The 12602-nt window shown below is 48.1% G+C and overlaps 1 protein-coding gene across 1 annotated transcript in view; it reads left to right on the top strand.

Annotated features, from left to right (window-relative positions):
- LOC135249563 (serum response factor-like) overlaps positions 1–12602 on the top strand; it is a 43127-nt gene that overhangs the window by 25908 nt on the left and 4617 nt on the right. The window contains exons 3-7 of the mRNA XM_064325174.1: positions 1–153; positions 5678–5899; positions 7669–7785; positions 11105–11281; positions 12242–12321. The exon at positions 1–153 is cut by the window's left edge and continues 14 nt beyond it. Of these exons, the coding sequence (XP_064181244.1) occupies positions 1–153; positions 5678–5899; positions 7669–7785; positions 11105–11281; positions 12242–12321 (749 nt within the window). The remainder of the gene's footprint in view (positions 154–5677; positions 5900–7668; positions 7786–11104; positions 11282–12241; positions 12322–12602) is intronic.

The following is a 12602-nucleotide window of genomic DNA, read 5'->3' as shown; positions in this document are numbered from 1 at the left end:
GGCGCCCTCAGCACTCCCGCTTCACTCACGTCCGCTGCAGTGAACAGCAGCCCGTCGTTTCCCATCACCACCTGCTGGCCCGTGTCGGCTGCCCACCTGTCAGCCTCGTCACCTGTCACCACGGCATCCTGCTCAAGACCACGGCTCCCCTACGTCATGCGCTCCCACTGCTTCACCTTCATGTCAGTGACTCGCTCCTCTTCACTCTGTCACTCTCTCTCCTCTCTCTCTTTCATCTCTCACTCTCTCTCTCTGTCTCTCTTTCCTATCTCTTCTCTCCTCTCTCTCTCTCTCTCTCTCTCTGTCACTCTCTCTCTCTGTCATTGTCTCTCTCTATCTCTCTGTCACTCTCTCTCTCTCTCGCTTCTCTTCCCCCATTTCCCTGTCTTTCTCTGCTTCCCCATCCCTGTTTTCTTGCTCTTGTCTGTTTCTTTCTCTCTGGTTTTCACTTCTGTTTCTCCATTTCTGTTTCCTCTGTTTATCTTGCTCTCTGTCTCTCTCCATTTCTGTCTCTGTCTCTTTAACTTTCGCTCTTTCTCCAGACGTGTGACTATTGGACAGGAACTACAACATGACATTTCCGAATACGTCTTCCCCTCATGTTCTCCATCGGGTTTGATGGTTCTGGTGGCTCCGTACCGCTGTGGGACACCAGTCCCATCCACCCCACGGTCAGGGGGCGCTTGTAGCCTTAAAACGTCGCTTGTCGCTTAATGCACCCCAAGAGTCTTTGCCCCCGCGTTAAACCGTCTCTGCATGTGCGGTCCAGGTTAGGTCACCACACACTTGGGCCAGTTCTGGGGTGGTGGCATCAGCTTGTATAATTAGACAAAAAAATGGTACTTTGCATTTAATAACCAAGAAAATAACATTAAAGGGGTGGGGGAAATTCATTTACACTTCATTTACAGTATTTGGGCTGCGGCTTTCCGTCGTGCACCCCTTACACCCCCCCCCCCCTCTCGTGGCCCTGACCTTGTTTAAATTTGGGGGGAAGGAAGTCGCCCTCTGAAAGCGCGCTGGCTTCGGGGGGCCATTGTCGGAGGGGAATAATTGGGAAGTGAGAACAATGAGCGCGTCAGAGTCGGGCTGCCAAGCCTGGCCTGTAATTACTCATGAATATTCAGCACGGGCCGCTCTGAAATATCAGCGCACGTTTTCACAGCTCTTACACTGGGGCTGCGACGGTACAGTACATCCATCTGATCCAGTCGACAACGGGCAGGAAAGGATCTGTACAGTTATGAATCCTAGCAAAATGTGTTTTTAAATGTCTGTAATCGACCTCATCCTCGGTCTCACTAGTGCCATTCTTCCTTCTGTCGAACGTGACAGCGATAATTTTTTACACTCTCAGTCTCATTCTGGTTGGATGTGTACACAGGAACAGGATTGTGTTAACTGGATCATATATATCGGTCGTTTCTTTTTCTATATTGGATGGTTTTCGGTTGTATTGTAGAAAAATTAGCTCGGTTGTGCCTTTTAGACTTGTAATCAGAGGTAGGAAAGTCCTGGGGTCTGAAAGTAAATGTTCTGCTGTGCGTTTCTTCCACCCATGAACTCAACCAGCTGATTTAATGAATCGGTTCTACCTCCCGGCTGAAGAACTGTGCTAATTAGCAAACCCCAGGTGACTGGAACAAAACACTGGGGAGGACTTTTACTCCACTGAACCTGGATTTTCCTCCTCTGCTTGTAAAGGATATGATTAAGCCGTGCGTAAAATAAAACTGATCCTAGATCAGCTCTCCTCCTCCCGGGACTGCTTTCAGTTCAGGATGTGTCCAGTGGAAATCTGATTCCGGATCAGTAGTCCTCGAGGAGCCTGTGTGGACATTACATTACTCTCGTCCTTTAGAGAGGGATCTGAGTGCAGTGTGAAAACAAAACGAGCATTGCGAGGAGAGGAGAGGAGAGCGGAGGGTTGTCTCTGGTCTCGGACGTGATTTAGAGTTTGTTTATGCTCGGCAGCGCAGGTATAACTTTCCCCGAGACGCTGCTCTGGACGGGTCCGTCTTTCGAACCGGGCACATTCGGCTCTGAAGTCGTAGCGCGCTGCCAGAATGCGCTCGGCGCGTCTTGCCTGCTGCTGTATTTTTCCAGAATCGTTGGAGGAATTTCTCCGCCTCGCTCCTTCCCGGAGAGGCGGTCGAGCGGTGCGTGCCTGCGTCCGTCCGTCCGCACGTCCGTCCCCGTACGGTCCGCCGCTCCGAGGCGGGCGAGCGGCGCGTTGAGGTGGGAGGTTGGCGTGTGGGCTGAGTGTGAAGAGTTTTTTCGCGAAGCCGTCCGAACGATCGGCGCATCTCGGCGCTGAGCGGGGGAATGAAAAAGGCATTGATGTGTCATTTAGCTCATCAAGCGCGAGGCTCATTCAGATCGGTTCCCCCTGAGTGTGTTATTACGCCGATATCGATTCCCTCATGAAGAGTTTTCCACATTTGACCTCGTTGTCTCTTTAGTCATTATTTAACTAATGGTTTTCCCGAGGTAGTTTTCCTCCGCAGGCTATATTTCAGCACACACTCACACACACACACACACACACACTCTCTCACACACACACACACACACACACACACACACACACACACACAGCATACACACCTTTCACATACACAAATAACACGTATGCACACATTTCCACACACACAATGCGTGTCTGTGAATTGTGTTGATTTGGCTGTCAATGCTACTTAATACTGATGTTTTTGAAGCCAACTCTCTTTTATATCACATTTCACTCCACCCTTGTTTAAAAAAAATCTTTTAAAGTGTTACATTTTTTGAGGCGCTTTTTTTCTTCGCAGTTAATTTTAACCGTGCTTTTTTTGTTGTAGCTGTTCGTACTCGGTGGTTTCAGTTCTCTTGTGTGCTGTGGTGCTTGACTTCATGTCTGTGTCGACGCTAACAGACGGCTCTGTCGTTAATCAGACCGTACCGTCGCTGTTTCTTGCCTTTTTCTTTTCTGCGCTCTTCCGTAAGTCTCGGTGGACGAGGCTAATCGCTAAATCCCGAAGGCGTCCTCCTGAGTGACTAAACGCCTGTGTAGGTGGGCCGCGTCCCGCCGCCCGCCCGCCCGCTCCTGACCCCCTGCCTACCCTCGCTCGCCGTCCAGGTTCCCTGGGAATCGTTCCCAGCTTCGGCGTAACCGAACTTCCTCCTCCTCCTCCTCCTCCTCCTCCTCCTCCTCCTCTGGAAACAATCAAGCCACCCAAAAAAAAAAAAAAAAGGAGCGCGCCTGTTCTTTAGCACAGCGGCGGCTCTCCGGCTGCGGCACAGATTCCTGCGTCGGGTTTGTTCGAGGGGAACCTCACTATCGTAATGGCGGTAATGGGGGGGAGCCGAACGCCCGCGCGGCGTGCAGTAACACGCTAGCCGAGTCGAAGCGGCGATTAGCGCATTGCACTCAGCCCGATCTCTGCTTAATCTGTACGACTGGCTCGTTCAGAGCCAACTGTGTTTCTAACGGCTTGGCACCAGTGCGCAGAGCAATCACGTACGAGGAACTGAGACTGGCGGAGAGACTCTGCGGTGACTGCAAAGCCTAGACTTCAGTGCACCCTGCGGCGCCTTCTTAGCGAGGAGAGACTGAGACTACAGTAGAGATTGTGGAACTACATTAGACATGGACTGTGGGTTTACTCAGTCCAGTTGCAGGCAAAGACAACAGTAGAGATTGTGGAACTACATTAGACATGGACTGTGGGTTTACTCAGTCCAGTTGCAGGCAAAGACAACAGTAGAGATTGTGGAACTACATTAGAGACAGACTACTAGATTAACTGAGACCATAGCAGATAGAGACAGTCGCCACTTTTGCATATGGAACACGGAACATTGTTGTATCAACTTTTCCAGCAATGCTAGTGGCTTGTACCAAGGACTGTCTGATATTTTAATGGGTTCGCAAGCGTTCGCACATGACACGGTGTCAGTAAATTATGTCTGAACTAGCGGCTGTCAGCCGCATGAAACGAACAATGGAGGTGCAGGTCAAAAGCATAACCAAGACAAATTAAGTCTGGCGATGTATGAGTTTATTAGCTTGGGCTAGTTAGCCAAACAGGCTAACTAAGATAGACCAGCTTACCAACGAAGAACAAGTGAATCATAACAGCTGACGTTCTGCCTCAGTTTAATGTGCGCATACACCTAGAGGAATTTTAGAACGCTAGTTGCCGGGCTGCTCAACTCCAGGTCCTGTGGGCCGCAATGCCTGCGGGTATTTGCTCCAGCTGTTGGCTACATTGCCTGATTTTACTAATTACTTTACCTCCCTGGTTCAGGAAGTCAGCTCATTGGTGAAATCTGGTGGTGTAGGGCATGGACGGAGCAAATATCTACAGACACTGCTGCCTGCCGGACCTGTAGTTGCATAGGCCTGGTTTAGTGCAACTGAATCTACATTGGAGATGTAACCTTGACAACGTGCACTGTGTAGCTAGTTAGTAAGGTAGGCTATCGTTTATTTGGTGTAAATTTGCTCCTTCTCCTTAGAAAACCATTTAACTGGCGATTAGAAAAACAAGTAGAGTTAGAGTTGTGCATGGCTGAACCCTTAACGTTGTGGCTTTTTTTCCCCCGCCTACACTAACGTCAGAACACAACGTTTCCGCTAACCGTTATTAGGTCATGAGCGAAGCAGATTTCTGGAGCTATTTTTCTAAAATGCCAACTGGAAAAATAGACGTATTCACTCTGACTTACACGTGACCCCTAAACAGTAAAGTTGTTGGAAATTTTTGGGGGTAAGGGGGTAATTTGTGGTAATGCTTGTGGGAAATGGGGGTTATTGTGGGTCGTTTCACATTTGGCTTTTTGATTTGTGGCCTGTTGCCTAGCGATTTATCAAAACAGGGCGGGAGAAGTCCTTCAGGCTTCACGCTGATTTGTGTTTCTTATTGGGCAGCGAGTCACAGCATGTGAACAGAACTTAGAATGCTGTAATCCCGGTGTGAAAGAAATTATTTAATGATTGGGCCCGCCTGCGCTCTGAAGGAGGATCTGAATATCTACATTACGTTTATTTGTTTAACGGATGGGACGTAAGCTGCAACCAGAACCATGAAAATGATGAATTGTGTGTAAAATCCAAACACTGCCTGTTTGCAGACCAGTACGATAATGTGAGGTCCCATTTTAACATGTAATAACTGTAGGCTTTATAGTGTTATATAACAGCAGGCTTTGTAGTGGTATGTAACTTGTAGGCTTTATAGCATTATAGAACTGCAGGCTTTATAATGGTATTTAACTGTAGGTTTTATAATGCTACATAACTGCAGGCTTTATAATGGTATTTAACTGTAGGTTTTATAATGCTACATAACTGCAGGCTTTATGGTGGTGTGTAACTGTAGGCATTACTATGGTGTATAACTGTAGTCTTTATAATGTTATATACTGGGCTTGCGACTCCAGGGTTGCAGGTTTGATTCCCATGTGGGGACACTGCTGTTTAAGCTCAGGTGCTTCAGTGAAATGCGCTCCTGAGTCATTATGCCTGAGAGCGTCTGCCAGTTGCCAGTAAAGTAATGCACGTTAAGCATCCGCTAAGTGAATGCAGCCCTGATGGTAAATGGTGGGTTTCATAGCGGTATTGAGGGCGGGGGGGGCGGGGAGGTGAGAAAGCAGGGGACTGACTGTTGAACCACTTCTGGGGAAAACAGATTTTGAGGCGTCAAAAACTCACTTCGACGCGGTCGTATCTCTCGTTTGCGTGTGCCCCCCCCCAAACCCCCCCCCCCCCCAGGCGGTGCCCTACCCCCCGGCACGCCTGCCATTCCGCTCAGCCAGCTGCAACAGCACCCCCTGCAGGCTCAGACGCTCACTGCTGCCGTCACTGCCGCTCAAAACCAGCAGGTCTTCCGCTTCCCTGCCGGCCTTTCTCTCACAGGTCAGTGTCTGTCTGTCCGTCTGTCTGTCTGCACGTCTGTCCCAAACTCGGGGGGGTGGGGCAAGAGAGGGATGACAGGTAGGCCAGGGTCAGATTTACCTCTTGGTTTAGGTGGCCTGGGAAGGAGAAGTCCCAAAATAAGACCTTAATGAATTATACCTTTAAGTTGTGAGGTCACAAATATGTGATTAGAATGTTGTTAACTGAACATTCTAATGCTGATGTAACCATCACTACTGGTAACTGAAAGCAATGGAGTTGCTAGAACACTAGCTTAGAATAAGTAAAAAATAAATAAATAAACCTACTCTTCATGGGTTAAAGAGCAGCAAAGACCTCCCTATTGACATTCTCAAACCCATTTGAGTGTGCAAAGATGAAACTATATATTGTTGGATGGGCTCGACTGCTTACATTACGGCATGATATTTCCTTACTGAAGGATAATTGACGTTAATAAATACGTCTTGGATTGTGTTTTCTTGAGTGTTTGCCCAAGTAGATGCATGCTCTCGAGCATGTCCTGACGGCCCTTATGATACCTGGCTTTCAAATAAAAAACTGACACCGATATTTTGTATTTCTCATTAATGGAGGAATGAAAAGAGTTGAAATTTGATAGAAAGCTTCAAAATCAGATATAATTAATATTAGGTTATTGCTTTGGTCTTATTTTCTTCAGTGTTAAAGAAAACTGCTTCTCTGCAATCTATTACTTTCTACTTCTAGCTACTTTCTACCCTTCCCTCCCTGTCATTGTTGTTTTGGTTTTTGTTTTGTTTAACTGGCTAGCTAATGCTTGGTGACAGAAGCTGTCCAGGTAGGTCACACAAGGCCAATTCTATCAATTTTCACAGTTAATATTTCAAAGGTGGCTTGCTTGCTTTGCTTTAGCGAAGCTAACTTGCTTAACTGTGTGTTCTTATACAAGAATGCTTCCGTTGTTTTTTAAAGTTTTGCATCAGTATAATTTAACCCCAGAGTAACAGCATTGCCTGCGGATTACACGAGTTCCTGGTGCATTTGTTTTTTTTTTTCGCAAGACCGGCTCCCTTTGGTTTCCCGAGCCCGCCGGTGAAGTTAGCCGCGGCTAACGGCGGCCGTGGATGCGGAGCGGGGGGGGACTTGGCTTCCTGTCAGGAACGTAGCCGCGCGCTCGCGCGAGCTAATGATTCAGCGGTGTCACCTGGGCGGCGTGCTGGCGTTCCTGCTGCAGCGCAGGCTGTGTTTTTCTGGCATGCGGAGAAGGAATTTGTGTATACAGCCATGCGTCGTAAATCAAATCTTTTTTAACCGTTCTCTTTCATGTAATGCTAATGGTGCCGTTCAAGGGCAGCTGAGGTGGACTGTTTGTTTCGCAGTGATTGTGATAGAATGAGTAAGTAACGTTTTGTTAAAATCACTCCTCCTCTCTCCCTTTCTCCCTCTTTCTCTCTATTTCTTCCCCCCTACTGCCTCTCTATCCCTGGCTCTCGCACTCTCTGTCTCTCCTTCCCTGTCCCTCTCTCCTCTCTCTCTTCTTCCCCCCTCTCTGTTTCTGTCTCTGAAACTGTCTCTTTCCTCACCCCTATCTCTCTCTGCCCCCCTTCTTCTCTTCCCCCTCCCTCTCTCTCTCTGGCTTTCACTCTCTCTCCCCCCCTCTGTCCCTGCCCCCCTCGCTTTCTTTCCTCTCCCCCCTCTATCTCTCTCTGTCTTTCTCTCTTTTCTGCGCCCATTCTGTCCCTGCCCCCCTCTCTCTGTCTCCCCCCGTCTCTCTCTCTCTCTCTCAGGTGGAGGTATGGCCCAGCAGCTCCAGGCTATCCAGGTCCACCCCACCACCCAGCAGAGCTCTGTCAGCACCAGTGACAGCAGCCCGGAGATCTCCCAGCCCTCCAGCAGCTCCACAGGTGACTGCCTCTCTGCTCCCATTGGCTGGGATGCCCTTTAGGGGCGGGGTTTCACTGAGTGCACAGCTTCACCCCTTCCTTCATTGGATGAGTTGCCTTTTAGGGGCGGGGTTTCAATGAGGGCACAGCTTCACCCCTTCCTTCATTGGATGAGTTGCCTTTTAGGGGCGGGGTTTCAATGAGGGCACAGCTTCACCCCTTCCTTCATTGGATGAGTTGCATTTTAGGGGCGGGGTTTCACTGAGGGCATTGCTTCACCGCTTATTCTTTTGGCAGGTAGACACTTTAGGAACACACACCCTCACACACACATACAGAAACAAGCACACACACACACACACACACACACACACACACACACACACACACGGCTCCTCCTCTGCACCTGACTAAATCCACAGTCTCTCCCCCACAGGGATGACGACACAGCCTGTGCGATCTCCCTCGCTCCACGCGTTCACAGACACCCTCTCACTACACATCCGTGAATCATCGTCAGTTCTTCCATCTTTTCGTGTAGGCCCACCATTTCGTGGCGTTTCGAGAAGCTGTTTGAAATCTGTTCCTGAACGCCGTTTGAAGTCTGTTCCTGAGCTGAGATACTCATTACTAATTTCCAAAAAAACATTTACTTGCACTTAAATAGATCGTTTATGTTTTCCAGACTGCTTGCTATTACAGATTTAAGTGGTTGTAGAGCTTTGTGGAAGTGAGGTTTTGGTGTTTGTGTTCTAACAAAGTCGCTCTGTTTTAAGAGTGCCCGCCATATGCCAGTCATGTCATGTAGTAGAATTTAATGCAGATATGAACATTTTGAATCCCTGGTAGCGTGGAACTGCTGAATGCCTAATTGTAAGTAAGAGCTTCAGATAAGCTGCCATAGCTGCAAAGCACTTCTTAGAGAAATTACACACGGCCAGTGAATTCCCCTGAAGTTGTTTCCAAGGTTTTTTGGGCCCACCACCAAATTTACGGGCAGATAAATTAACGGTGATTCAGCCCTTGTCAAAATATAGCCTGACATATGTTCCAAACATGAAGTTAATTTGTTTAAAAATGTAACGTGGTGTCTGTAACCGCAGCGTGCGCACAGTTTAGCTTCAGCTGATCAGGCGTGCAGCAGCAGGGTTTAATTTGACTGGCCAGTGTGGAAACCGCCTGCCTGCTTTCTTCCACAGTGACTGTAGCGCCATCTAGAGTTCAGAGGAACACACAGTCAGTCAGTCCCCTGGAATAAAAGCCGTTCACTTAAAATCCCATTGAAAGGGGAGCGTGTTGTTCTAGATCTCAGCAGATCCAGTGAGGTTGGAGACATGCCCCTCTGCCAGAGAGACAGGGAGACAGCCCCCTCTCTCCCGCAGGTGTTACGCAGCTGTTTGGTTGTAAATACCTGGAGAGACCCCCAGGGAGCTCACACCAGGGCATATGGGTCAAACAACAACAACAACCCTAAAAATAAAACTGTTTGATTATCAGTAAACAGCAAAAAAATCAGTATTTCGAACAAGATGAGTGACGGTTTTCAAAGAATGGCCGTCAGCTTTGGGGGGAAAAATGAGCAACGATAAAAGACGAAGAGAGAAGTGACACAAGTTTTGAAATGAATGTGGGCTTGTTATTGTGTGCTACACTGTGGTCGGTAACTGCATTAAGTCACTCCTACTCGCCTCCTGCGTGCTGTTTTGGGTCAGCAGGAAGCGCTGCACAGTTTGCCTCGTCATGCCAGAATGACTGAGACCACCGTCGAAACGCATCACACTTCAAAGCTTCAGTGTAATAGCAGGAGTCACCACGTGTGTGTTTTCTTTTGTGTGGAGGTGAGGACTGGTGATCAGCAGCTTTAATTGATCAGTGAAAGGCTGTGTGGCTTTTCACAGGGGCTCTTCAGCTACTTCTTCCTGGGGGGCAGAAACTTAAAAACTTTTTTTTATCCTAAAACAAGTGTTTGAATATGAGGCTTTGTGCTCAGGAGATGCTTTCTTGAAATATGCAAATCTTTTACTTATTCTGTCACTAGAGGGAAGTTGCAGTTGCAGTGCGTTGCAATTTTTAATATGACTGAATGTTTAAAATTAATTTTCTTATCAAAGGGCCAAGCGTTTGCCTATTCAATTACATTTTACTTTATGTGTGTAGTGACTTTTGCAGGGACTGTCACAAAGACACTTTGCAGGAATTTGTGAAAACAAGAAAACTGGGAAGGACGGGACCTGAACTCCCAAGAAGGGGGTGTAAAAAAACCCTTGGCGAGTGGGAAGAAAAAACAAACACGGGTTGGGGGTCCACATTTGGCCCCTGGGCCCCCAATTTATTGGCCCTTCTTCTTGATTGGCCCATGACTCTTAACAGACACTCTCTCTGCTAGTGGATCTGGTAGATCTCCCGTACGTTTACGTTACAGCAGCGTTGCCATGGAGACGCGGTTCTCTGAGCAGGAGAGAAAGTCCCCTTTGCTCACATGGGCCTCCCCAGGCCCTTGGCGGGGCTGGGGGCCACTTCCTCAGACACCTAAGCACTTTGTTCTTGCCATCTGTTCAAACCAAAACGGGAACAGCAACCTGCTACTTCCTGTCCCGCCTGCATGGGATGGGTGGGGGGAGGGAGTTCTTTGAAATAAGGAACCGCCCCCACAAAACCCCCCTCTCCCTCCCCCAAGCAGGGACTGGACCAATGACTTGGCCTCCTAGCTAAAGCCCTATGATAGATCAAAAGCCAACGTAGAAAAGTAGTTTATAACTGTATATAGTTAAAAGATTGAATTAACAGAAAAACTATGTAGTGGAAGATGTTTAAGAACCTAGTCGCTCAAATTGAATGATTTCAGGAGCCTTTATTGCGGTGAACAGAGCAGGAAGTTATATAAGCATTTATCAGGAAGTCCTTCATCTGACAGGAAGTTGCGAGGGCTGATGGGGTGGGGTCAGTGTTTTAGTTTAAACTCACTCAGGCACTACTCCTCCCCTGGCCTGTACTGGGACCCTTCTGAATGTCATCCCTCTAAAGGAGACTTTGTCTGTCGATGGTGGTCTGTAGAATCTCTAGTTACTTATAGAAACTCTTTGTTGGATTAAAGGGGTACAGATCTTTTATCTCAAGCCTTTTAGCTTCGGTATGTGGATAAGAGCGTCTGCAAATACATGTACATGTGACCCCCCACTAGTCTGATCAGGATTGTGATTGGTCCCTGCGTCCCTGTTGATTGGTTGCCATGTCTCTCTCCTCTCTGTAATCAGTGGCGTGATTGGTTGCTGTGTAGCTCTCCTCTCTGTGATCAGGATTGTGATTGGTTGCTGTGTCTGTCTCCCCTCTCCGAATGCAGTGAGTGTTCCCGCCACCATCGTCACCTCCTCGGTGCCTACCTCCATGGCGGGTCACATGATGTACCCCAGCCCGCACGCCGTAATGTACGCCTCCGCGCCCACGCTGTCGGACGGCAGCCTGGCCGTGCTCAACGCCTTCTCCCAAGGGCCCTCCCACCAGCAGGGCCAGGACACGGGTGAGCCAATCACTGAGGGGCCTCTAACACCACCGGCCAATGGGTGAAGGGCATTTACAGTGGGAGGGAGCTTACTGTCAGAAAAAGTAGAAGTCCTTTAAAATACATTTCTGCACATTCCTCTCTATAGTCTAGCAGTGTATTTGCATATATTTTTGATATATGTTTGTTTATATTTTCAGTTTGCATTGAATGATAGGCAGTAATATTTCTGTATTGAAAACAGGAAGAAAACATTTCTGTATTTTTGAGTCAGATAATTTTGTAATCGCTGTTTAGAACCAGCCCTGTGCATTTGACAGTTATTCTCCACCACAGGACAAGAAGTTGAGTCAGGTCTGTTAGATTGGTCTTCTGCATTCTGATTGGTTCTGGAAATTTTAGAATTTCAGTTTGAGCTACAGTTATGTTATAGGTCATTGGTTGTGGTGACTTGAATCGCTGCTTCTAGTTGGTGCCCCTTCTACACAAGAGCAGGATTTGTCAGAAGTAACTGTCCAATGGTGTATCAGCTAGGCACATCCCTGAAAGTCGGCCAGGCTTTTCTCACAGGTACCAGCTTGATCAGGCTCATAGTTAGGGTAAGCTTATGAGCTCAACCGGTCGGGCTGGTAAGGTCACGAGCCTGACAAATACTACTTGGCGGTAACACTGACCAATCAGAATGCAGTGAATGTGTAATGCTGCTGTCCCATTGGCTTAGGGCTGTCTGGAGGGCGGCAGTGTAGCACAGTGGGTTAAGGAACTGGGCTTGTAACCGAAAGGTCATAGGTTCGATTCCTGGATAGGACACTGCCGTTGTACCCTTGAGCAAGGTACTTAACCTGAAGTGCCTCAGTATATATCCAGCTGTATAAATGGATACAGCTGGATGTGAAAGTTGTGTAAGTCGCTCTCGTTAAGAGTGTCTGCTAAATGCCTGTAATGTAATGTAATGCTCCCCCCCCCCCCCCCCCCCAGGTGCAGTGCCTCAGGTGTTCCTGGCCGCCGGCCCCCCAGGGACGGTGCAGATCCCGGTGTCTGCAGTGCAGTTGCATTCTGTAAGCAAACCCCCCCCCCCACCTTTCAGACCGTACTTTAAGCCTTCACCTCCGACCTGGGGGCCCACTGCAGCAGCCCTGGGAAAATTAAGATAATTTCCCCTTCTTTTTCCAAAAAAACGAATCTCAGTAGGACTTGTAGCAGGGTTGCCGGTAAATTCCATTTCAGTTACGGAAGTTAGTTTAAATAATTCCCGGGCTTAAAAAAGATTAGATTATTGAACTTGCACTCTACTTCCCTCATGGATGGGGATTGGTCAACACTAATGCTCTCTTACCTT

This window comes from Anguilla rostrata, chromosome 2 (assembly GCF_018555375.3).
Source record: "Anguilla rostrata isolate EN2019 chromosome 2, ASM1855537v3, whole genome shotgun sequence".
Taxonomy (NCBI): domain Eukaryota; kingdom Metazoa; phylum Chordata; class Actinopteri; order Anguilliformes; family Anguillidae; genus Anguilla; species Anguilla rostrata.
This window is presented reverse-complemented; position numbering and strand designations above follow the sequence as displayed.